Below are 26,586 nucleotides of genomic sequence, written 5' to 3'. Positions count from 1 at the left end.
GCACTGCATGCACAGGGGTGTCACATTCTCTGGGAAACATTCACTGGGGGACGCAAGGTGCAAGACAGCCCTGTATTTACCATCCGCAGTCCCAATTTGCAGATTGGTTCCCTAGCGGATAGGGATGTATTGAATCCAGGACTTGGCTCGGTATCCTGCCACGATTTGGCCTTTTTCAGCAGGATTCGGATTTTGCCAAATCCATATCCCAGGCCAAACTGCATCCAAACCCTTAAAATAATGTGATTTTTTTGTCATATTAACCACATAAGTTTTAAAATTTTTCAATGTGTGCTGTGCGCGTTGCTCTCTTTAACCCTTCCGTCATTTGGCATTTTAAAATGAATAAGACATAGGCTAATTAAAATCAACTGCAGTTGGATTTCATTATTGTTCTTTTGTTGTTCTTGTGTTTATATTAAATGTGAGAGCCCTGTGCCTGGTATTTCACATCTTATGATGTCCCCCTCCAGGTTGAGTAACCACAAGGCTCCGGCATCGTAACTCAGGTGCTTCACTTGGTGCCGGAAATTAAGGTTCACCCATGAAGTCCCAGTTGGGTTAGTATAGGTGATTCCCTCTCTGTAATAAAAATTAATACATAAATAAGTATACTGGATTGCAAATACAGAAGTGCTTGCATGTTATAGCAATGAGCCATGAACTAACAGACTATAATACATATAAAAGTATTCTTATTTTATACATTATTACAGGCTTTGGTATTGTGACACAAGCAATTATCCCGCTGCTACTATAGGCACCATCTCTCCCTACTATACCTGCTATCCCACAGCCCCAGTCCCTTCCCAGAGGCTATTATCCCCCCACTGCTACTATAGGCACCATCTCTCCCTACTATACCTGCTATCCCACAGCCCCAGTCCCTTCCCAGAGGCTATTATCCCACTGCTACTATAGGCACCATCTCTCCCTACTATACCTGCTATCCCACAGCCACAGTCCCTTCCCAGAGGCTATTATCCCCCCACTGCTACTATAGGCACCATCTCTCCCTACTATACCTGCTATCCCACAGCCCCAGTCCCTTCCCAGAGGCTATTATCCCCCCACTGCTACTATAGGCACCATCTCTCCCTACTATACCTGCTATCCCACAGCCCCAGTCCCTTCCCAGAGGCTATTATCCCCCCACTGCTACTATAGGCACCATCTCTCCCTACTATACCTGCTATCCCACAGCCTCAGTCCCTTCCCAGAGGCTATTATCCGCCCACTGCTACTATAGGCACCATCTCTCCCTACTATACCTGCTATCCCACAGCCCCAGTCCCTTCCCAGAGGCTATTATCCCCCCACCGCTACTATAGGCACCATCTCTCCCTACTATACCTGCTATCCCACAGCCCCAGTCCCTTCCCAGAGGCTATTATCCCCCCACTGCTACTATAGGCACCATCTCTCCCTACTATACCTGCTATCCCACAGCCCCAGTCCCTTCCCAGAGGCTATTATCCCCCCACTGCTACTATAGGCACCATCTCTCCCTACTATACCTGCTATCCCACAGCCTCAGTCCCTTCCCAGAGGCTATTATCCCCCACTGCTACTATAGGCACCATCTCTCCCTACTATACCTGCTATCCCACAGCCCCAGTCCCTTCCCAGAGGCTATTATCCCCCCACTGCTACTATAGGCACCATCTCTCCCTACTATACCTGCTATCCCACAGCCCCAGTCCCTTCCCAGAGGCTATTATCCCCCCACTGCTACTATAGGCACCATCTCTCCCTACTATACCTGCTATCCCACAGCCCCAGTCCCTTCCCAGAGGCTATTATCCCCCCACTGCTACTATAGGCACCATCTCTCCCTACTATACCTGCTATCCCACAGCCTCAGTCCCTTCCCAGAGGCTATTATCCCCCCACTGCTACTATAGGCACCATCTCTCCCTACTATACCTGCTATCCCACAGCCCCAGTCCCTTCCCAGAGGCTATTATCCCCCCACTGCTACTATAGGCACCATCTCTCCCTACTATACCTGCTATCCCACAGCCCCAGTCCCTTCCCAGAGGCTATTATCCCCCCACTGCTACTATAGGCACCATCTCTCCCTACTATACCTGCTATCCCACAGCCCCAGTCCCTTCCCAGAGGCTATTATCCCCCCACTGCTACTATAGGCACCATCTCTCCCTACTATACCTGCTATCCCACAGCCTCAGTCCCTTCCCAGAGGCTATTATCCCCCCACTGCTACTATAGGCACCACCTCTCCCTACTATACCTGCTATCCCACAGCCCCAGTCCCTTCCCAGAGGCTATTATCCCACTGCTACTATAGGCACCATCTCTCCCTACTATACCTGCTATCCCACAGCCCCAGTCCCTTCCCAGAGGCTATTATCCCCCCACTGCTACTATAGGCACCATCTCTCCCTACTATACCTGCTATCCCACAGCCCCAGTCCCTTCCCAGAGGCTATTATCCCCCCACTGCTACTATAGGCACCATCTCTCCCTACTATACCTGCTATCCCACAGCCACAGTCCCTTCCCAGAGGCTCGTTGATCCAATTGGTTAAATCACATCAGCCAATCAGATCATAGATATGCAAATGTATTGAGCATGTGCAGTAGCGATGTATGCATGCATTTTTTCAGCTTCTAACTGTACTGCTTGTAACATCAGAATGACATGGACAGGACCTTATACAGTCAGGGTGTCGGTGAACCCCCTGGCTTGGGCAGAGAAGAGAAACCTAGAGATCTATGTAGCACTAACTTTACCGGTAGCTATTAATATTTCAAAACTACAATAAAGGTAAACCACCCCTTTAATTAATTTATATAGTGCAAGTGCTTGACTAACCTGATAGAAATGAATTTGGAATGATTTCTTAGGGTGACAGGTTCCCTTTAAAACTTGAAACATTTACCTTTTGTACACATTTCCATCTGAGCTCAAGCCAAACACGGATCCGTCTGTTCCAACCTCCAGCATAACAAGACTGCCTTCCACCCTCCACCATTGGCTGCCATCGCATGCCGTGGGTTTGACGCCATAGCGGAAGTAGACTTGTGAAACATTGTTTACACCCCAGCATCCCAAGCCCCCACAGCTGTAATACACAAGTCTCCCTGGTATTGGGGTGAACTGTACATATGGTGATCTGGAAATGGTGTCATATTGGTTGAGGCAGTAAACAACTCCTGTTGGGTTCACTCCAGCCACATATTTCTTACCCCCAGCATCTACTTGCTTCAGGAGTCCTGTGGGATTGAGGGAATCAGATACAAGTATAGGTGAGACGTGGATTTGAAAAGATTACTGCATCATTTAAAAGACAAGAGCTTTATAACTGGACCTTGGTCATTATTCTAAAGCAGTAGGCTCTGGACTGCACTCATGGTTTGCACAAGGTCTAGTAACCCATAGCAACCAATGATCAAGTAGCATTTCCTAGTATTACTTTAAAGCAAACATCTGACAGGTTACTAGACCCTGTGCAGAAGTTATGTGATGATTAGGAGGGCAAATTTGGCACCAGGTTGTGTGATGCTCTACGTATGTCCCTGCCCTGTAGTTGAGATATATACAAGTGATTTTTTTTAAATTCAGTTCAATTGTGGATTGTTTTTAGTTACAAATATAAACTTTATTTGTACGATAGTGTCTATGTTATTTTTCCTGTTACCTGATACTCTCATCCAGTTGTTATCCTGAAGTTTGAAAACCAAATTGCCTTTGTTGGTTGCCCATACTCCAGCTGGCCCCACACTCACGTGAGTCATTTCTCCGGGAAGCTGGGCCCACATGTTCCTTTGCCACTTGTAAATACTTCCACTCGTTGTGATACCATAAACCTCACCAGCACCAGCGTCCAACTGCTGCAGCTTGCCAGGAACGTCTGTACATGTGTGCCCTGGGTATAAAATAAAATGAGTATTAAATACTGGGTCTTCTAAATAGCTAGCTAGCATAAAGACTGAGTATTTTGTTTAGGTGTAAATCACAGTAAGTACTGAAGGTGGGAGTCACAGTGAGTACTGAAGGTGGGAGTCACAGTGAGTACTGAAGGTGGGAGTCACAGTGAGTACTGAAGGTGGGAGTCACAGTGAGTACTGAAGGTGGGAGTCACAGTGAGTACTGAAGGTGGGAGTCACAGTGAGTACTGAAGGTGGGAGTCACAGTGAGTACTGAAGGTGGGAGTCACAGTGAGTACTGAAGGTGGGAGTCACAGTGAGTACTGAAGGTGGGAGTCACAGTGAGTACTGCGGGTGGGAGTCACAGTGAGTACTGCGCGTGGGAGTCACAGTGAGTACTGCGGGTGGGAGTCACAGTGAGTACTGCGGGTGGGAGTCACAGTGAGTACTGAAGGTGGGAGTCACAGTGAGTACTGAAGGTGGGAGTCACAGTGAGTACTGGGGGTGGAAGTCACAGTGAGTACTGAAGGTTGGAGTCACAGTGAGTACTGGGGGTGGGAGTCACAGTGAGTACTGCGGGTGGGAGTCACAGTGAGTACTGGGGGTGGGAGTCACAGTGAGTACTTAAAGTGGGAGTCACAGTGAGTACTTAAAGTGGGAGTCACAGTGAGTACTGCGGGTGGGAGTCACAGTGAGTACTGAAGGTGGGAGTCACAGTGAGTACTGCGGGTGGGAGTCACAGTGAGTACTGGGGGTGGGAGGCACAGCGAGTACTGCGGGTGGGAGTCACAGTGAGTACTGGGGGTGGGAGTCACAGTGAGTACTTAAAGTGGGAGTCACAGTGAGTACTGAAGGTGGGAGTCACAGTGAGTACTGCGGGTGGGAGTCACAGTGAGTACTGCGGGTGGGAGTCACAGTGAGTACTGAAGGTGGGAGTCACAGTGAGTACTGGGGGTGGGAGTCACAGTGAGTACTGCAGGTGTGAGTCACAGTGAGTACTGCGGGTGGGAGTCACAGTGAGTACTGCGGGTGGGAGTCACAGTGAGTACTGAAGGTGGGAGTCACAGTGAGTACTGGGGGTGGGAGTCAAAGTGAGTACTGCGGGTGGGAGTCACAGTGAGTACTGCGGGTGGGAGTTACAGTGAGTACTGCGGGTGGGAGTCACAGTGAGTTACTGGGGTGGGAGTCACAGTGAGTACTGCGGGTGGGAGTCACAGTGAGTACTGCGGGTGGGAGTCACAGTGAGTACTGCGGGTGGGAGTCACAGTGAGTACTGAAGGTGGGAGTCACAGTGAGTACTGAAGGTGGGAGTCACAGTGAGTACTGCGGGTGGGAGTCACAGTGAGTACTGAAGGTGGGAGTCACAGTGAGTACTGTGGGTGGGAGTCACAGTGAGTACTGGGGGGTGGGAGACACAGTGAGTACTGCGGGTGGGAGTCACAGTGAGTACTGCGGGTGGGAGTCACAGTGAGTACTGAAGGTGGGAGTCACAGTGAGTACTGCGGGTGGGAGTCACAGTGAGTACTGGGGGGTGGGAAGTCACAGTGAGTACTGCAGGTGGGAGTCACAGTGAGTACTGGGGGTGGAGTCACGGTGAGTACTGGGGGTGGGAGTCACAGTGAGTACTGCGGGTGGGAGTCACAGTGAGTACTGGGGTGGGAGTCAAGTGAGTACTGCGGGTGGGAGTCACAGTGAGTACTGCGGGTGGGAGTCACAGTGAGTACTGCGGGTGGGAGTTACAGTGAGTACTGCGGGTGGGAGTCACAGTGAGTACTGGGGTGGGAGTCACAGTGAGTACTGCGGGTGGGAGTCACAGTGAGTACTGCGGGTGGGAGTCACAGTGAGTACTGGGGGTGGGAGTCAAAGTGAGTACTGCAGGTGGGAGTCACAGTGAGTACTGAAGGTGGGAGTCACAGTGAGTACTGAAGGTGGGAGTCACAGTGAGTACTGAAGGTGGGAGTCACAGTGAGTACTGCGGGTGGGAGTCACAGTGAGTACTGCGGGTGGGAGTCACAGTGAGTACTGCAGGTGGGAGTCACAGTGAGTACTGCGGGTGGGAGTCACAGTGAGTACTGAAGGTGGGAGTCACAGTGAGTACTGGGGGTGGAAGTCACAGTGAGTACTGAAGGTGGGAGTCACAGTGAGTACTGGGGGTGGGAGGCACAGTGAGTACTGCGGGTGGGAGTCACAGTGAGTACTGGGGGTGGGAGTCACAGTGAGTACTTAAAGTGGGAGTCACCGTGAGTACTGGGGGTGGGAGTCACAGTGAGTACTTAAAGTGGGAGTCACAGTGAGTACTGGGGGTGGGAGTCACAGTGAGTACTGCGGGTGGGAGTCACAGTGAGTACTGCAGGTGGCAGTCACAGTGAGTACTGAAGGTGGGAGTCACAGTGAGTACTGCGGGTGGGAGTCACAGTGAGTACTGCGGGTGGGAGTCACAGTGAGTACTGAAGGTGGGAGTCACAGTGAGTACTGAAGGTGGGAGTCACAGTGAGTACTGGGGGTGGAAGTCACAGTGAGTACTGAAGGTGGGAGTCACAGTGAGTACTGAAGGTGGGAGTCACAGTGAGTACTGAGGGTGGGAGTCACAGTGAGTACTGCGGGTGGGAGTCACAGTGAGTACTGCGGGTGGGAGTCACAGTGAGTACTGAAGGTGGGAGTCACAGTGAGTACTGAAGGTGGGAGTCACAGCGAGTACTGAAGGTGGGAGTCACAGTGAGTACTGCGGGTGGGAGTCACAGTGAGTACTGCGGGTGGGAGTCACAGTGAGTACTGCGGGTGGGAGTCACAGTGAGTACTGCGGGTGGGAGTCACAGTGAGTACTGAAGGTGGGAGTCACAGCGAGTACTGAAGGTGGGAGTCACAGTGAGTACTGGGGGTGGAAGTCACAGTGAGTACTGAAGGTGGGAGTCACAGTGAGTACTGGGGGTGGGAGTCACAGTGAGTACTTAAAGTGGGAGTCACAGTGAGTACTTAAAGTGGGAGTCACAGTGAGTACTGAAGGTGGGAGTCACAGCGAGTACTGCGGGTGGGAGTCACAGTGAGTACTGGGGGTGGGAGTCACAGTGAGTACTTAAAGTGGGAGTCACAGTGAGTACTGCGGGTGGGAGTCACAGTGAGTACTGGGGGTGGGAGTCACAGTGAGTACTTAAAGTGGGAGTCACAGTGAGTACTGGGGGTGGGAGTCACAGTGAGTACTGCGGGTGGGAGTCACAGTGAGTACTGCAGGTGGGAGTCACAGTGAGTACTGAAGGTGGGAGTCACAGTGAGTACTGCGGGTGGGAGTCACAGTGAGTACTGCGGGTGGGAGTCACAGTGAGTACTGAAGGTGGGAGTCACAGTGAGTACTGAAGGTGGGAGTCACAGTGAGTACTGGGGGTGGAAGTCACAGTGAGTACTGAAGGTGGGAGTCACAGTGAGTACTGAAGGTGGGAGTCACAGTGAGTACTGAAGGTGGGAGTCACAGTGAGTACTGAGGGTGGGAGTCACAGTGAGTACTGCGGGTGGGAGTCACAGTGAGTACTGCGGGTGGGAGTCACAGTGAGTACTGCGGGTGGGAGTCACAGTGAGTACTGAAGGTGGGAGTCACAGTGAGTACTGAGGGTGGGAGTCACAGTGAGTACTGCGGGTGGGAGTCACAGTGAGTACTGCGGGTGGGAGTCACAGTGAGTACTGAAGGTGGGAGTCACAGTGAGTACTGGGGGTGGAAGTCACAGTGAGTACTGAAGGTGGGAGTCACAGTGAGTACTGGGGGTGGGAGGCACAGTGAGTACTGCGGGTGGGAGTCACAGTGAGTACTGCGGGTGGGAGTCACAGTGAGTACTGCGGGTGGGAGTCACAGTGAGTACTGCGGGTGGGAGTCACAGTGAGTACTGCGGGTGGGAGTCACAGTGAGTACTGCGGGTGGGAGTCACAGTGAGTACTGAAGGTGGGAGTCACAGTGAGTACTGAGGGTGGAAGTCACAGTGAGTACTGCGGGTGGGAGTCACAGTGAGTACTGCGGGTGGGAGTCACAGTGAGTACTGAAGGTGGGAGTCACAGTGAGTACTGGGGGTGGAAGTCACAGTGAGTACTGAAGGTGGGAGTCACAGTGAGTACTGGGGGTGGGAGGCACAGTGAGTACTGCGGGTGGGAGTCACAGTGAGTACTGGGGGTGGGAGTCACAGTGAGTACTTAAAGTGGGAGTCACAGTGAGTACTTAAAGTGGGAGTCACAGTGAGTACTGAAGGTGGGAGTCACAGCGAGTACTGCGGGTGGGAGTCACAGTGAGTACTGGGGGTGGGAGTCACAGTGAGTACTTAAAGTGGGAGTCACAGTGAGTACTGCGGGTGGGAGTCACAGTGAGTACTGCAGGTGGCAGTCACAGTGAGTACTGAAGGTGGGAGTCACAGTGAGTACTGCGGGTGGGAGTCACAGTGAGTACTGCGGGTGGGAGTCACAGTGAGTACTGAAGGTGGGAGTCACAGTGAGTACTGAAGGTGGGAGTCACAGTGAGTACTGGGGGTGGAAGTCACAGTGAGTACTGGGGGTGGAAGTCACAGTGAGTACTGAAGGTGGGAGTCACAGTGAGTACTGCGGGTGGGAGTCACAGTGAGTACTGCGGGTGGGAGTCACAGTGAGTACTGAAGGTGGGAGTCACAGTGAGTACTGAAGGTGGGAGTCACAGTGAGTACTGAAGGTGGGAGTCACAGTGAGTACTGAGGGTGGGAGTCACAGTGAGTACTGCGCGTGGGAGTCACAGTGAGTACTGCGGGTGGGAGTCACAGTGAGTACTGCGGGTGGGAGTCACAGTGAGTACTGAAGGTGGGAGTCACAGTGAGTACTGGGGGTGGAAGTCACAGTGAGTACTGAAGGTGGGAGTCACAGTGAGTACTGGGGGTGGGAGGCACAGTGAGTACTGCGGGTGGGAGTCACAGTGAGTACTGGGGGTGGGAGTCACAGTGAGTACTTAAAGTGGGAGTCACAGTGAGTACTTAAAGTGGGAGTCACAGTGAGTACTGAAGGTGGGAGTCACAGTGAGTACTGCGGGTGGAGTCACAGTGAGTACTGGGGGTGGGAGTCACAGTGAGTACTTAAAGTGGGAGTCACAGTGAGTACTGCGGGTGGAGTCACAGTGAGTACTGCAGGTGGCAGTCACAGTGAGTACTGAAGGTGGGAGTCACAGTGAGTACTGAAGGTGGGAGTCACAGTGAGTACTGCGGGTGGGAGTCACAGTGAGTACTGCAGGTGGCAGTCACAGTGAGTACTGAAGGTGGGAGTCACAGTGAGTACTTAAAGTGGGAGTCACAGTGAGTACTGAAGGTGGGAGTCACAGTGAGTACTGCGGGTGGGAGTCACAGTGAGTACTGGGGGTGGGAAGCACAGCGAGTACTGGGGGTGGGAGTCACAGTGAGTACTGCGGGTGGGAGTCACAGTGAGTACTGCAGGTGGCAGTCACAGTGAGTACTGAAGGTGGGAGTCACAGTGAGTACTTAAAGTGGGAGTTACAGTGAGTACTGAAGGTGGGAGTCACAGTGAGTACTGCGGGTGGGAGTTACAGTGAGTACTGCGGGTGGGAGTCACAGTGAGTACTGCGGGTGGGAGTCACAGTGAGTACTGCGGGTGGGAGTCACAGTGAGTACTGCGGGTGGGAGTCACAGTGAGTACTGGGGGTGGGATTCAAAGTGAGTACTGCGGGTGGGAGTCACAGTAAGTACTGAAGGTGGGAGTCACAGTGAGTACTGAAGGTGGGAGTCACAGTGAGTACTGCGGGTGGGAGTCACAGTGAGTACTGCGGGTGGGAGTCACAGTGAGTACTGAAGGTGGGAGTCACAGTGAGTACTGAAGGTGGGAGTCACAGTGAGTACTGCGGGTGGGAGTCACAGTGAGTACTGCAGGTGGCAGTCACAGTGAGTACTGAAGGTGGGAGTCACAGTGAGTACTTAAAGTGGGAGTCACAGTGAGAACTGAAGGTGGGAGTCACAGTGAGTACTGCGGGTGGGAGTCACAGTGAGTACTGGGGGTGGGAGGCACAGCGAGTACTGGGGGTGGGAGTCACAGTGAGTACTGAAGGTGGGAGTCACAGTGAGTACTTAAAGTGGGAGTTACAGTGAGTACTGCGGGTGGGAGTCACAGTGAGTACTGGGGGTGGGAGGCACAGCGAGTACTGGGGGTGGGAGGCACAGTGAGTACTGAAGGTGGGAGTCACAGTGAGTACTTAAAGTGGGAGTTACAGTGAGTACTGAAGGTGGGAGTCACAGTGAGTACTGCGGGTGGGAGTTACAGTGAGTACTGCGGGTGGGAGTCACAGTGAGTACTGCGGGTGGGAGTCACAGTGAGTACTGCGGGTGGGAGTCACAGTGAGTACTGCGGGTGGGAGTCACAGTGAGTACTGGGGGTGGGATTCAAAGTGAGTACTGCAGGTGGGAGTCACAGTAAGTACTGAAGGTGGGAGTCACAGTGAGTACTGAAGGTGGGAGTCACAGTGAGTACTGCGGGTGGGAGTCACAGTGAGTACTGCGGGTGGGAGTCACAGTGAGTACTGAAGGTGGGAGTCACAGTGAGTACTGCGGGTGGGAGTCACAGTGAGTACTGAAGGTGGGAGTCACAGTGAGTACTGCGGGTGGGAGTCACAGTGAGTACTGCGGGTGGGAGTCACAGTGAGTACTGAAGGTGGGAGTCACAGTGAGTACTGCGGGTGGGAGTCACAGTGAGTACTGCGGGTGGGAGTCACAGTGAGTACTGAAGGTGGGAGTCACAGTGAGTACTGAAGGTGGGAGTCACAGTGAGTACTGCGGGTGGGAGTCACAGTGAGTACTGGGGGTGGAAGTCACAGTGAGTACTGAAGGTGGGAGTCACAGTGAGTACTGGGGGTGGGAGGCACAGTGAGTACTGCGGGTGGGAGTCACAGTGAGTACTGGGGGTGGGAGTCACAGTGAGTACTGCGGGTGGGAGTCACAGTGAGTACTTAAAGTGGGAGTCACAGTGAGTACTGAAGGTGGGAGTCACAGTGAGTACTTAAAGTGGGAGTCACAGTGAGTGCTGAAGGTGGGAGTCACAGTGAGTACTGCGGGTGGGAGTCACAGTGAGTACTGCGGGTGGGAGTCACAGTGAGTACTTAAAGTGGGAGTCACAGTGAGTACTGAAGGTGGGAGTCACAGTGAGTACTGAAGGTGGGAGTCACAGTGAGTACTGCGGGTGGGAGTCACAGTGAGTACTGCGGGTGGGAGTTACAGTGAGTACTGCGGGTGGGAGTCACAGTGAGTACTGGGGGGTGGGAGTCACAGTGAGTACTGCAGGTGGGAGTCACAGTGAGTACTGGGGGTGGGAGTCACGGTGAGTACTGGGGGTGGGAGTCACAGTGAGTACTGCGGGTGGGAGTCACAGTGAGTACTGGGGGTGGGAGTCAAAGTGAGTACTGCGGGTGGGAGTCACAGTGAGTACTGCGGGTGGGAGTCACAGTGAGTACTGCGGGTGGGAGTTACAGTGAGTACTGCGGGTGGGAGTCACAGTGAGTACTGGGGGTGGGAGTCACAGTGAGTACTGCGGGTGGGAGTCACAGTGAGTACTGCGGGTGGGAGTCACAGTGAGTACTGGGGGTGGGAGTCACAGTGAGTACTGCGGGTGGGAGTCACAGTGAGTACTGCGGGTGGGAGTCACAGTGAGTACTGCGGGTGGGAGTCACAGTGAGTACTGAAGGTGGGAGTCACAGTGAGTACTGAAGGTGGGAGTCACAGTGAGTACTGGGGGTGGAAGTCACAGTGAGTACTGGGGGTGGAAGTCACAGTGAGTACTGCGGGTGGGAGTCACAGTGAGTACTGCGGGTGGGAGTCACAGTGAGTACTGCGGGTGGGAGTCACAGTGAGTACTGGGGGTGGGAGTCACAGTGAGTACTGCGGGTGGGAGTCACAGTGAGTACTGCGGGTGGGAGTCACAGTGAGTACTGCGGGTGGGAGTCACAGTGAGTACTGAAGGTGGGAGTCACAGTGAGTACTGAAGGTGGGAGTCACAGTGAGTACTGGGGGTGGAAGTCACAGTGAGTACTGGGGGTGGAAGTCACAGTGAGTACTGAAGGTGGGAGTCACAGTGAGTACTGCGGGTGGGAGTCACAGTGAGTACTGCGGGTGGGAGTCACAGTGAGTACTGAAGGTGGGAGTCACAGTGAGTACTGAAGGTGGGAGTCACAGTGAGTACTGAGGGTGGGAGTCACAGTGAGTACTGCGGGTGGGAGTCACAGTGAGTACTGCGGGTGGGAGTCACAGTGAGTACTGAAGGTGGGAGTCACAGTGAGTACTGGGGGTGGAAGTCACAGTGAGTACTGAAGGTGGGAGTCACAGTGAGTACTGGGGGTGGGAGGCACAGTGAGTACTGCGGGTGGGAGTCACAGTGAGTACTGGGGGTGGGAGTCACAGTGAGTACTTAAAGTGGGAGTCACAGTGAGTACTGCGGGTGGGAGTCACAGTGAGTACTGCAGGTGGCAGTCACAGTGAGTACTGAAGGTGGGAGTCACAGTGAGTACTGCGGGTGGGAGTCACAGTGAGTACTGCGGGTGGGAGTCACAGTGAGTACTGAAGGTGGGAGTCACAGTGAGTACTGAAGGTGGGAGTCACAGTGAGTACTGGGGGTGGAAGTCACAGTGAGTACTGAAGGTGGGAGTCACAGTGAGTACTGAAGGTGGGAGTCACAGTGAGTACTGCGGGTGGGAGTCACAGTGAGTACTGCGGGTGGGAGTCACAGTGAGTACTGAAGGTGGGAGTCACAGTGAGTACTGGGGGTGGGAGTCACAGTGAGTACTGAAGGTGGGAGTCACAGTGAGTACTGGGGGTGGGAGGCACAGTGAGTACTGCGGGTGGGAGTCACAGTGAGTACTGGGGGTGGGAGTCACAGTGAGTACTTAAAGTGGGAGTCACAGTGAGTACTTAAAGTGGGAGTCACAGTGAGTACTGAAGGTGGGAGTCACAGCGAGTACTGCGGGTGGGAGTCACAGTGAGTACTGGGGGTGGGAGTCACAGTGAGTACTTAAAGTGGGAGTCACAGTGAGTACTGCGGGTGGGAGTCACAGTGAGTACTGCAGGTGGCAGTCACAGTGAGTACTGAAGGTGGGAGTCACAGTGAGTACTGCGGGTGGGAGTCACAGTGAGTACTGCGGGTGGGAGTCACAGTGAGTACTGAAGGTGGGAGTCACAGTGAGTACTGAAGGTGGGAGTCACAGTGAGTACTGGGGGTGGAAGTCACAGTGAGTACTGGGGGTGGAAGTCACAGTGAGTACTGAAGGTGGGAGTCACAGTGAGTACTGCAGGTGGGAGTCACAGTGAGTACTGCGGGTGGGAGTCACAGTGAGTACTGAAGGTGGGAGTCACAGTGAGTACTGCGGGTGGGAGTCACAGTGAGTACTGCGGGTGGGAGTCACAGTGAGTACTGAAGGTGGGAGTCACAGTGAGTACTGGGGGTGGAAGTCACAGTGAGTACTGAAGGTGGGAGTCACAGTGAGTACTGGGGGTGGGAGGCACAGTGAGTACTGCGGGTGGGAGTCACAGTGAGTACTGGGGGTGGGAGTCACAGTGAGTACTTAAAGTGGGAGTCACAGTGAGTACTTAAAGTGGGAGTCACAGTGAGTGCTGAAGGTGGGAGTCACAGTGAGTACTGCGGGTGGGAGTCACAGTGAGTACTTAAAGTGGGAGTCACAGTGAGTACTGAAGGTGGGAGTCACAGTGAGTACTGAAGGTGGGAGTCACAGTGAGTACTGCGGGTGGGAGTCACAGTGAGTACTGCGGGTGGGAGTCACAGTGAGTACTGAAGGTGGGAGTCACAGTGAGTACTGGGGGTGGAAGTCACAGTGAGTACTGAAGGTGGGAGTCACAGTGAGTACTGGGGTGGGAGGCACAGTGAGTACTGCGGGTGGGAGTCACAGTGAGTACTGGGGGTGGGAGTCACAGTGAGTACTTAAAGTGGGAGTCACAGTGAGTACTTAAAGTGGGAGTCACAGTGAGTACTGAAGGTGGGAGTCACAGTGAGTACTGCGGGTGGGAGTCACAGTGAGTACTGGGGGTGGGAGGCACAGCGAGTACTGCGGGTGGGAGTCACAGTGAGTACTGGGGGTGGGAGTCACAGTGAGTACTTAAAGTGGGAGTCACAGTGAGTACTGAAGGTGGGAGTCACAGTGAGTACTGAAGGTGGGAGTCACAGTGAGCACTGCGGGTGGGAGTCACAGTGAGTACTGCAGGTGGGAGTCACAGTGAGTACTGAAGGTGGGAGTCACAGTGAGTACTGAAGGTGGGAGTCACAGTGAGTACTGCGGGTGGGAGTCACAGTGAGTACTGCGGGTGGGAGTCACAGTGAGTACTGAAGGTGGGAGTCACAGTGAGTACTGGGGGTGGAAGTCACAGTGAGTACTGAAGGTGGGAGTCACAGTGAGTACTGGGGGTGGGAGGCACAGTGAGTACTGCGGGTGGGAGTCACAGTGAGTACTGGGGGTGGGAGTCACAGTGAGTACTTAAAGTGGGAGTCACAGTGAGTACTTAAAGTGGGAGTCACAGTGAGTACTGAAGGTGGGAGTCACAGTGAGTACTGCGGGTGGGAGTCACAGTGAGTACTGGGGGTGGGAGGCACAGCGAGTACTGCGGGTGGGAGTCACAGTGAGTACTGGGGGTGGGAGTCACAGTGAGTACTTAAAGTGGGAGTCACAGTGAGTACTGCGGGTGGGAGTCACAGTGAGTACTGCAGGTGGCAGTCACAGTGAGTACTGAAGGTGGGAGTCACAGTGAGTACTGAAGGTGGGAGTCACAGTGAGTACTGCGGGTGGGAGTCACAGTGAGTACTGCAGGTGGCAGTCACAGTGAGTACTGAAGGTGGGAGTCACAGTGAGTACTTAAAGTGGGAGTCACAGTGAGTACTGAAGGTGGGAGTCACAGTGAGTACTGCGGGTGGGAGTCACAGTGAGTACTGGGGGTGGGAGGCACAGCGAGTACTGGGGTGGGAGTCACAGTGAGTACTGCGGGTGGGAGTCACAGTGAGTACTGCAGGTGGCAGTCACAGTGAGTACTGAAGGTGGGAGTCACAGTGAGTACTTAAAGTGGGAGTTACAGTGAGTACTGAAGGTGGGAGTCACAGTGAGTACTGCGGGTGGGAGTTACAGTGAGTACTGCGGGTGGGAGTCACAGTGAGTACTGCGGGTGGGAGTCACAGTGAGTACTGCGGGTGGGAGTCACAGTGAGTACTGCGGGTGGGAGTCACAGTGAGTACTGGGGGTGGGATTCAAAGTGAGTACTGCAGGTGGGAGTCACAGTAAGTACTGAAGGTGGGAGTCACAGTGAGTACTGCGGGTGGGAGTCACAGTGAGTACTGCGGGTGGGAGTCACAGTGAGTACTGAAGGTGGGAGTCACAGTGAGTACTGCGGGTGGGAGTCACAGTGAGTACTGGGGGTGGAAGTCACAGTGAGTACTGGGGGTGGAAGTCACAGTGAGTACTGAAGGTGGGAGTCACAGTGAGTACTGCGGGTGGGAGTCACAGTGAGTACTGCGGGTGGGAGTCACAGTGAGTACTGAAGGTGGGAGTCACAGTGAGTACTGAAGGTGGGAGTCACAGTGAGTACTGCGGGTGGGAGTCACAGTGAGTACTGGGGGTGGAAGTCACAGTGAGTACTGAAGGTGGGAGTCACAGTGAGTACTGGGGGTGGGAGGCACAGTGAGTACTGCGGGTGGGAGTCACAGTGAGTACTGGGGGTGGGAGTCACAGTGAGTACTTAAAGTGGGAGTCACAGTGAGTACTTAAAGTGGGAGTCACAGTGAGTGCTGAAGGTGGGAGTCACAGTGAGTACTGCGGGTGGGAGTCACAGTGAGTACTGCGGGTGGGAGTCACAGTGAGTACTTAAAGTGGGAGTCACAGTGAGTACTGAAGGTGGGAGTCACAGTGAGTACTGAAGGTGGGAGTCACAGTGAGTACTGCGGGTGGGAGTCACAGTGAGTACTGCGGGTGGGAGTTACAGTGAGTACTGCGGGTGGGAGTCACAGTGAGTACTGGGGGGTGGGAGTCACAGTGAGTACTGCAGGTGGGAGTCACAGTGAGTACTGGGGGTGGGAGTCACGGTGAGTACTGGGGGTGGGAGTCACAGTGAGTACTGCGGGTGGGAGTCACAGTGAGTACTGGGGGTGGGAGTCAAAGTGAGTACTGCGGGTGGGAGTCACAGTGAGTACTGCGGGTGGGAGTCACAGTGAGTACTGCGGGTGGGAGTTACAGTGAGTACTGCGGGTGGGAGTCACAGTGAGTACTGGGGGTGGGAGTCACAGTGAGTACTGGGGGTGGGAGGCACAGTGAGTACTGCGGGTGGGAGTCACAGTGAGTACTGGGGGTGGGAGTCACAGTGAGTACTTAAAGTGGGAGTCACAGTGAGTACTTAAAGTGGGAGTCACAGTGAGTACTGAAGGTGGGAGTCACAGCGAGTACTGCGGGTGGGAGTCACAGTGAGTACTGGGGGTGGGAGTCACAGTGAGTACTTAAAGTGGGAGTCACAGTGAGTACTGGGGGTGGGAGTCACAGTGAGTACTGCAGGTGGCAGTCACAGTGAGTACTGAAGGTGGGAGTCACAGTGAGTACTGCGGGTGGGAGTCACAGTGAGTACTGCGGGTGGGAGTCACAGTGAGTACTGAAGGTGGGAGTCACAGTGAGTACTGAAGGTGGGAGTCACAGTGAGTACTGGGGGTGGAAGTCACAGTGAGTACTGGGGGTGGAAGTCACAGTGAGTACTGAAGGTGGGAGTCACAGTGAGTACTGCAGGTGGGAGTCACAGTGAGTACTGCGGGTGGGAGTCACAGTGAGTACTGAAGGTGGGAGTCACAGTGAGTACTGCGGGTGGGAGTCACAGTGAGTACTGCGGGTGGGAGTCACAGTGAGTACTGAAGGTGGGAGTCACAGTGAGTACTGGGGGTGGGAGTCACAGTGAGTACTGAAGGTGGGAGTCACAGTGAGTACTGGGGGTGGGAGGCACAGTGAGTACTGCGGGTGGGAGTCACAGTGAGTACTGGGGGTGGGAGTCACAGTGAGTACTTAAAGTGGGAGTCACAGTGAGTACTTAAAGTGGGAGTCACAGTGAGTGCTGAAGGTGGGAGTCACAGTGAGTACTGCGGGTGGGAGTCACAGTGAGTACTTAAAGTGGGAGTCACAGTGAGTACTGAAGGTGGGAGTCACAGTGAGTACTGAAGGTGGGAGTCACAGTGAGTACTGCGGGTGGGAGTCACAGTGAGTACTGCGGGTGGGAGTCACAGTGAGTACTGAAGGTGGGAGTCACAGTGAGTACTGGGGGTGGAAGTCACAGTGAGTACTGAAGGTGGGAGTCACAGTGAGTACTGGGGGTGGGAGGCACAGTGAGTACTGCGGGTGGGAGTCACAGTGAGTACTGGGGGTGGGAGTCACAGTGAGTACTTAAAGTGGGAGTCACAGTGAGTACTTAAAGTGGGAGTCACAGTGAGTACTGAAGGTGGGAGTCACAGTGAGTACTGCGGGTGGGAGTCACAGTGAGTACTGGGGGTGGGAGGCACAGCGAGTACTGCGGGTGGGAGTCACAGTGAGTACTGGGGGTGGGAGTCACAGTGAGTACTTAAAGTGGGAGTCACAGTGAGTACTGAAGGTGGGAGTCACAGTGAGTACTGAAGGTGGGAGTCACAGTGAGCACTGCGGGTGGGAGTCACAGTGAGTACTGCAGGTGGGAGTCACAGTGAGTACTGAAGGTGGGAGTCACAGTGAGTACTGAAGGTGGGAGTCACAGTGAGTACTGCGGGTGGGAGTCACAGTGAGTACTGCGGGTGGGAGTCACAGTGAGTACTGAAGGTGGGAGTCACAGTGAGTACTGGGGGTGGAAGTCACAGTGAGTACTGAAGGTGGGAGTCACAGTGAGTACTGGGGGTGGGAGGCACAGTGAGTACTGCGGGTGGGAGTCACAGTGAGTACTGGGGGTGGGAGTCACAGTGAGTACTTAAAGTGGGAGTCACAGTGAGTACTTAAAGTGGGAGTCACAGTGAGTACTGAAGGTGGGAGTCACAGTGAGTACTGCGGGTGGGAGTCACAGTGAGTACTGGGGGTGGGAGGCACAGTGAGTACTGCGGGTGGGAGTCACAGTGAGTACTGGGGGTGGGAGTCACAGTGAGTACTGCAGGTGGGAGTCACAGTGAGTACTGAAGGTGGGAGTCACAGTGAGTACTGAAGGTGGGAGTCACAGTGAGTACTGCGGGTGGGAGTCACAGTGAGTACTGCAGGTGGCAGTCACAGTGAGTACTGAAGGTGGGAGTCACAGTGAGTACTTAAAGTGGGAGTCACAGTGAGTACTGAAGGTGGGAGTCACAGTGAGTACTGCGGGTGGGAGTCACAGTGAGTACTGGGGGTGGGAGGCACAGTGAGTACTGGGGGTGGGAGTCACAGTGAGTACTGCGGGTGGGAGTCACAGTGAGTACTGCAGGTGGCAGTCACAGTGAGTACTGAAGGTGGGAGTCACAGTGAGTACTTAAAGTGGGAGTTACAGTGAGTACTGAAGGTGGGAGTCACAGTGAGTACTGCGGGTGGGAGTTACAGTGAGTACTGCGGGTGGGAGTCACAGTGAGTACTGCGGGTGGGAGTCACAGTGAGTACTGCGGGTGGGAGTCACAGTGAGTACTGCGGGTGGGAGTCACAGTGAGTACTGGGGGTGGGATTCAAAGTGAGTACTGCAGGTGGGAGTCACAGTAAGTACTGAAGGTGGGAGTCACAGTGAGTACTGAAGGTGGGAGTCACAGTGAGTACTGCGGGTGGGAGTCACAGTGAGTACTGCGGGTGGGAGTCACAGTGAGTACTGAAGGTGGGAGTCACAGTGAGTACTGCGGGTGGGAGTCACAGTGAGTACTGGGGGTGGAAGTCACAGTGAGTACTGGGGGTGGAAGTCACAGTGAGTACTGAAGGTGGGAGTCACAGTGAGTACTGCGGGTGGGAGTCACAGTGAGTACTGCGGGTGGGAGTCACAGTGAGTACTGAAGGTGGGAGTCACAGTGAGTACTGAAGGTGGGAGTCACAGTGAGTACTGCGGGTGGGAGTCACAGTGAGTACTGGGGGTGGAAGTCACAGTGAGTACTGAAGGTGGGAGTCACAGTGAGTACTGGGGGTGGGAGGCACAGTGAGTACTGCGGGTGGGAGTCACAGTGAGTACTGGGGGTGGGAGTCACAGTGAGTACTTAAAGTGGGAGTCACAGTGAGTACTTAAAGTGGGAGTCACAGTGAGTGCTGAAGGTGGGAGTCACAGTGAGTACTGCGGGTGGGAGTCACAGTGAGTACTGCGGGTGGGAGTCACAGTGAGTACTTAAAGTGGGAGTCACAGTGAGTACTGAAGGTGGGAGTCACAGTGAGTACTGAAGGTGGGAGTCACAGTGAGTACTGCGGGTGGGAGTCACAGTGAGTACTGCGGGTGGGAGTTACAGTGAGTACTGCGGGTGGGAGTCACAGTGAGTACTGGGGGGTGGGAGTCACAGTGAGTACTGCAGGTGGGAGTCACAGTGAGTACTGGGGGTGGGAGTCACGGTGAGTACTGGGGGTGGGAGTCACAGTGAGTACTGCGGGTGGGAGTCACAGTGAGTACTGGGGGTGGGAGTCAAAGTGAGTACTGCGGGTGGGAGTCACAGTGAGTACTGCGGGTGGGAGTCACAGTGAGTACTGCGGGTGGGAGTTACAGTGAGTACTGCGGGTGGGAGTCACAGTGAGTACTGGGGGTGGGAGTCACAGTGAGTACTGAAGGTGGGAGTCACAGTGAGTACTGGGGGTGGAAGTCACAGTGAGTACTGGGGGTGGAAGTCACAGTGAGTACTGCGGGTGGGAGTCACAGTGAGTACTGCGGGTGGGAGTCACAGTGAGTACTGCGGGTGGGAGTCACAGTGAGTACTGGGGGTGGGAGTCACAGTGAGTACTGCGGGTGGGAGTCACAGTGAGTACTGCGGGTGGGAGTCACAGTGAGTACTGCGGGTGGGAGTCACAGTGAGTACTGAAGGTGGGAGTCACAGTGAGTACTGAAGGTGGGAGTCACAGTGAGTACTGGGGGTGGGAGTCACAGTGAGTACTGAAGGTGGGAGTCACAGTGAGTACTGGGGGTGGGAGTCACAGTGAGTACTGAAGGTGGGAGTCACAGTGAGTACTGAAGGTGGGAGTCACAGTGAGTACTGGGGGTGGAAGTCACAGTGAGTACTGGGGGTGGAAGTCACAGTGAGTACTGAAGGTGGGAGTCACAGTGAGTACTGCGGGTGGGAGTCACAGTGAGTACTGCGGGTGGGAGTCACAGTGAGTACTGAAGGTGGGAGTCACAGTGAGTACTGAAGGTGGGAGTCACAGTGAGTACTGAGGGTGGGAGTCACAGTGAGTACTGCGGGTGGGAGTCACAGTGAGTACTGAAGGTGGGAGTCACAGTGAGTACTGGGGGTGGAAGTCACAGTGAGTACTGAAGGTGGGAGTCACAGTGAGTACTGGGGGTGGGAGGCACAGTGAGTACTGCGGGTGGGAGTCACAGTGAGTACTGGGGGTGGGAGTCACAGTGAGTACTTAAAGTGGGAGTCACAGTGAGTACTTAAAGTGGGAGTCACAGTGAGTACTGAAGGTGGGAGTCACAGCGAGTACTGGGGGAGGGAGTCACAGTGAGTACTTAAAGTGGGAGTCACAGTGAGTACTGCGGGTGGGAGTCACAGTGAGTACTGCGGGTGGGAGTCACAGTGAGTACTGAAGGTGGGAGTCACAGTGAGTACTGAAGGTGGGAGTCACAGTGAGTACTGGGGGTGGAAGTCACAGTGAGTACTGGGGGTGGAAGTCACAGTGAGTACTGAAGGTGGGAGTCACAGTGAGTACTGCGGGTGGGAGTCACAGTGAGTACTGCGGGTGGGAGTCACAGTGAGTACTGAAGGTGGGAGTCACAGTGAGTACTGAAGGTGGGAGTCACAGTGAGTACTGAGGGTGGGAGTCACAGTGAGTACTGCGGGTGGGAGTCACAGTGAGTACTGCGGGTGGGAGTCACAGTGAGTACTGAAGGTGGGAGTCACAGTGAGTACTGGGGGTGGAAGTCACAGTGAGTACTGAAGGTGGGAGTCACAGTGAGTACTGGGGGTGGGAGGCACAGTGAGTACTGCGGGTGGGAGTCACAGTGAGTACTGGGGGTGGGAGTCACAGTGAGTACTTAAAGTGGGAGTCACAGTGAGTACTGCGGGTGGGAGTCACAGTGAGTACTGCAGGTGGCAGTCACAGTGAGTACTGAAGGTGGGAGTCACAGTGAGTACTGCGGGTGGGAGTCACAGTGAGTACTGCGGGTGGGAGTCACAGTGAGTACTGAAGGTGGGAGTCACAGTGAGTACTGAAGGTGGGAGTCACAGTGAGTACTGGGGGTGGGAGTCACAGTGAGTACTGAAGGTGGGAGTCACAGTGAGTACTGAAGGTGGGAGTCACAGTGAGTACTGAAGGTGGGAGTCACAGTGAGTACTGCGGGTGGGAGTCACAGTGAGTACTGCGGGTGGGAGTCACAGTGAGTACTGAAGGTGGGAGTCACAGTGAGTACTGGGGGTGGGAGTCACAGTGAGTACTGAAGGTGGGAGTCACAGTGAGTACTGGGGGTGGGAGGCACAGTGAGTACTGCGGGTGGGAGTCACAGTGAGTACTGGGGGTGGGAGTCACAGTGAGTACTTAAAGTGGGAGTCACAGTGAGTACTTAAAGTGGGAGTCACAGTGAGTACTGAAGGTGGGAGTCACAGCGAGTACTGCGGGTGGGAGTCACAGTGAGTACTGGGGGTGGGAGTCACAGTGAGTACTTAAAGTGGGAGTCACAGTGAGTACTGCGGGTGGGAGTCACAGTGAGTACTGCAGGTGGCAGTCACAGTGAGTACTGAAGGTGGGAGTCACAGTGAGTACTGCGGGTGGGAGTCACAGTGAGTACTGAAGGTGGGAGTCACAGTGAGTACTGAAGGTGGGAGTCACAGTGAGTACTGGGGGTGGAAGTCACAGTGAGTACTGGGGGTGGGAGTCACAGTGAGTACTGGGGGTGGGAGTCACAGTGAGTACTGCGGGTGGGAGTCACAGTGAGTACTGAAGGTGGGAGTCACAGTGAGTACTGAAGGTGGGAGTCACAGTGAGTACTGGGGGTGGGAGTCACAGTGAGTACTGGGGGTGGGAGTCACAGTGAGTACTGCGGGTGGGAGTCACAGTGAGTACTGCGGGTGGGAGTCACAGTGAGTACTGAAGGTGGGAGTCACAGTGAGTACTGAAGGTGGGAGTCACAGTGAGTACTGGGGGTGGAAGTCACAGTGAGTACTGGGGGTGGAAGTCACAGTGAGTACTGAAGGTGGGAGTCACAGTGAGTACTGCGGGTGGGAGTCACAGTGAGTACTGCGGGTGGGAGTCACAGTGAGTACTGAAGGTGGGAGTCACAGTGAGTACTGAAGGTGGGAGTCACAGTGAGTACTGAAGGTGGGAGTCACAGTGAGTACTGAGGGTGGGAGTCACAGTGAGTACTGCGCGTGGGAGTCACAATGAGTACTGCGGGTGGGAGTTACAGTGAGTACTGCGGGTGGGAGTCACAGTGAGTACTGAAGGTGGGAGTCACAGTGAGTACTGGGGGTGGAAGTCACAGTGAGTACTGAAGGTGGGAGTCACAGTGAGTACTGGGGGTGGGAGGCACAGTGAGTACTGCGGGTGGGAGTCACAGTGAGTACTGGGGGTGGGAGTCACAGTGAGTACTTAAAGTGGGAGTCACAGTGAGTACTTAAAGTGGGAGTCACAGTGAGTACTGAAGGTGGGAGTCACAGCGAGTACTGCGGGTGGGAGTCACAGTGAGTACTGGGGGTGGGAGTCACAGTGAGTACTTAAAGTGGGAGTCACAGTGAGTACTGCGGGTGGGAGTCACAGTGAGTACTGCAGGTGGCAGTCACAGTGAGTACTGAAGGTGGGAGTCACAGTGAGTACTGAAGGTGGGAGTCACAGTGAGTACTGCGGGTGGGAGTCACAGTGAGTACTGCAGGTGGCAGTCACAGTGAGTACTGAAGGTGGGAGTCACAGTGAGTACTTAAAGTGGGAGTCACAGTGAGTACTGAAGGTGGGAGTCACAGTGAGTACTGCGGGTGGGAGTCACAGTGAGTACTGGGGGTGGGAGGCACAGCGAGTACTGGGGGTGGGAGTCACAGTGAGTACTGCGGGTGGGAGTCACAGTGAGTACTGCAGGTGGCAGTCACAGTGAGTACTGAAGGTGGGAGTCACAGTGAGTACTTAAAGTGGGAGTTACAGTGAGTACTGAAGGTGGGAGTCACAGTGAGTACTGCGGGTGGGAGTCACAGTGAGTACTGCGGGTGGGAGTCACAGTGAGTACTGCGGGTGGGAGTCACAGTGAGTACTGCGGGTGGGAGTCACAGTGAGTACTGCGGGTGGGAGTCACAGTGAGTACTGGGGGTGGGATTCAAAGTGAGTACTGCAGGTGGGAGTCACAGTAAGTACTGAAGGTGGGAGTCACAGTGAGTACTGAAGGTGGGAGTCACAGTGAGTACTGCGGGTGGGAGTCACAGTGAGTACTGCGGGTGGGAGTCACAGTGAGTACTGAAGGTGGGAGTCACAGTGAGTACTGCGGGTGGGAGTCACAGTGAGTACTGGGGGTGGAAGTCACAGTGAGTACTGGGGGTGGAAGTCACAGTGAGTACTGAAGGTGGGAGTCACAGTAAGTACTGCGGGTGGGAGTCACAGTGAGTACTGCGGGTGGGAGTCACAGTGAGTACTGAAGGTGGGAGTCACAGTGAGTACTGAAGGTGGGAGTCACAGTGAGTACTGCGGGTGGGAGTCACAGTGAGTACTGAAGGTGGGAGTCACAGTGAGTACTGAAGGTGGGAGTCACAGTGAGTACTGCGGGTGGGAGTCACAGTGAGTACTGAAGGTGGGAGTCACAGTGAGTACTGAAGGTGGGAGTCACAGTGAGTACTGCGGGTGGGAGTCACAGTGAGTACTGAAGGTGGGAGTCACAGTGAGTACTGGGGGTGGAAGTCACAGTGAGTACTGAAGGTGGGAGTCACAGTGAGTACTGGGGGTGGGAGGCACAGTGAGTACTGCGGGTGGGAGTCACAGTGAGTACTGGGGGTGGGAGTCACAGTGAGTACTTAAAGTGGGAGTCACAGTGAGTACTTAAAGTGGGAGTCACAGTGAGTACTGAAGGTGGGAGTCACAGTGAGTACTGCGGGTGGGAGTCACAGTGAGTACTGGGGGTGGGAGGCACAGCGAGTACTGCGGGTGGGAGTCACAGTGAGTACTGGGGGTGGGAGTCACAGTGAGTACTTAAAGTGGGAGTCACAGTGAGTACTGAAGGTGGGAGTCACAGTGAGTACTGAAGGTGGGAGTCACAGTGAGTACTGCGGGTGGGAGTCACAGTGAGTACTGCAGGTGGGAGTCACAGTGAGTACTGAAGGTGGGAGTCACAGTGAGTACTGAAGGTGGGAGTCACAGTGAGTACTGCGGGTGGGAGTCACAGTGAGTACTGCGGGTGGGAGTCACAGTGAGTACTGAAGGTGGGAGTCACAGTGAGTACTGGGGGTGGAAGTCACAGTGAGTACTGAAGGTGGGAGTCACAGTGAGTACTGGGGGTGGGAGGCACAGTGAGTACTGCGGGTGGGAGTCACAGTGAGTACTGGGGGTGGGAGTCACAGTGAGTACTTAAAGTGGGAGTCACAGTGAGTACTTAAAGTGGGAGTCACAGTGAGTACTGAAGGTGGGAGTCACAGTGAGTACTGCGGGTGGGAGTCACAGTGAGTACTGGGGGTGGGAGGCACAGCGAGTACTGCGGGTGGGAGTCACAGTGAGTACTGGGGGTGGGAGTCACAGTGAGTACTTAAAGTGGGAGTCACAGTGAGTACTGAAGGTGGGAGTCACAGTGAGTACTGAAGGTGGGAGTCACAGTGAGCACTGCGGGTGGGAGTCACAGTGAGTACTGCAGGTGGGAGTCACAGTGAGTACTGAAGGTGGGAGTCACAGTGAGTACTGAAGGTGGGAGTCACAGTGAGTACTGAAGGTGGGAGTCACAGTGAGTACTGCGGGTGGGAGTCACAGTGAGTACTGCAGGTGGCAGTCACAGTGAGTACTGAAGGTGGGAGTCACAGTGAGTACTGAAGGTGGGAGTCACAGTGAGTACTGCGGGTGGGAGTCACAGTGAGTACTGAAGGTGGCAGTCACAGTGAGTACTGAAGGTGGGAGTCACAGTGAGTACTGCGGGTGGGAGTCGTTGCATAAACATGGTGGCTCTTGCCTGTTTGTAAATGGCTGCTATAGTGAGGAAATTACAGTGGAAATACTTGTCACTAGAGTACATGTGTGAGTACACTACACTACTATGGGATATACTGTATAGGAACAAGGCCGCTGGAATGTATTGCTCTGAGAATAGCAGGTTAAATAGGAATTACAGGGAGTCTCATTAACAGTTCATATGCTAATTTAGTGCAAATTTATGCTTCTACTAGTGCTTCAGAGTCTAGAGAGGAGGGCATTAAATAAAATACATACATATTGTATAGAAGATAATTGTATAATACATGATTAAGGTTTAAATCAGAATGCTTTGACCATATAAAGGCTTATATGCAGGTGATGGAACATAATGGGGACTTCTGATAGGGGGACATTACATTAAAATATGTCATATGAGTCATGTGACATCATCACCAAGTAACGCTTATAACCTATGACATCACTAAGCACCATTTATAATATGTACCAAGGGGTATACTTTACAGATTATTCATGGCTTTTGTGCTTTGGAGAGATATAAACATTTTTAAAAATGATTTCCTTTTTCTCTGTAATAATAAAACAGGACCTTGTAATTGATCCCAACTAAGATATAATTAATCCTTATTGGAGGCAAAACAATCCTATTGGGTTTATTTAATGTTTAAATGATTCCCTTTTCTCTGTAATAATAAAACAGTACCTGTACTTGATCCCAACTAAGATATAATTACCCCTTATTGGGGGCAGAACAGCCCTATTGGGTTTATTTAATGGTTAAATGATTCCCTTTTCTCTGTAATAATAAAACAGTACCTGTACTTGATCCCAACTAAGATATAATTACCCCTTATTGGGGGCAGAACAATCCTATTGGGTTTATTTAATGTTTAAATGATTTTTATCCTTTGATTTATCCAGAAAACTCCAGGTACATTTGGATAACAGGTCCCATACCTGTACTGTGTACCTGGTAACTAAGCAGCATCAATCAATATAGATGCCAAATAATCAAGTTTGCTCCTACAGGTGTCATGTATACCAGGTAATAGATCCCATACCTGTATCTGTAGCTTAGTTACAATGTAAGGGGAAAGGGGGGGGGGCAGACTAAATGCTGGGCTGTAAAAAGGGGGAAAAATCCAAAAACTCCTGGGCTAGATGAAAGCCAATTTGTGATTGGTTATTGTAGGTTATTGTTGTGGTGCAATCTGGCACCACCTGGGCCCACTGACTTCTCAGTAATAATAAATCATATGGGTGCATGAATTTGTGCAGATAATTAGTACTGAAATATAGCAGATAAAGCTATAGATATTCCTTTACCTTTGGCAGTGGAGGCACCCAGCAGGAACAGGCACAGGGACAGCAGCATGGTGGATCTAGAAGGTCACAATGTTCCACCCTGTAGCCCAGCTCTTTTTATTCATCACTGCAGGTTCCTCCCTCCAGAGGCATGGTATGGGGGCTGACTA

At 53.5% G+C, this 26,586-nt stretch overlaps 1 protein-coding gene across 1 annotated transcript in view; it reads right to left on the bottom strand.

Annotated features, from left to right (window-relative positions):
- LOC101730864 (fish-egg lectin) overlaps window positions 1-26,541 on the bottom strand; it is a 26,627-nt gene extending 86 nt beyond the window's left edge. The window contains exons 1-4 of the mRNA XM_004916583.3: window positions 26,438-26,541; window positions 3,666-3,893; window positions 2,907-3,240; window positions 1-582 (exon numbers count right to left, since the gene is read on the bottom strand). The exon at window positions 1-582 is cut by the window's left edge and continues 86 nt beyond it. Coding sequence (XP_004916640.3) covers window positions 414-582; window positions 2,907-3,240; window positions 3,666-3,893; window positions 26,438-26,486 — 780 coding nt within the window. The 5' untranslated portion in view covers window positions 26,487-26,541 and the 3' untranslated portion in view covers window positions 1-413. The remainder of the gene's footprint in view (window positions 583-2,906; window positions 3,241-3,665; window positions 3,894-26,437) is intronic.
- Window positions 26,542-26,586: the final 45 nt, after the last annotated feature.

Source organism: Xenopus tropicalis, chromosome 7 (genome assembly GCF_000004195.4).
Source record: "Xenopus tropicalis strain Nigerian chromosome 7, UCB_Xtro_10.0, whole genome shotgun sequence".
Lineage (NCBI taxonomy): Eukaryota > Metazoa > Chordata > Amphibia > Anura > Pipidae > Xenopus > Xenopus tropicalis.
Note: the sequence above shows the minus strand (reverse complement) of the source record. Positions and strands in the feature narration are given on the sequence as shown.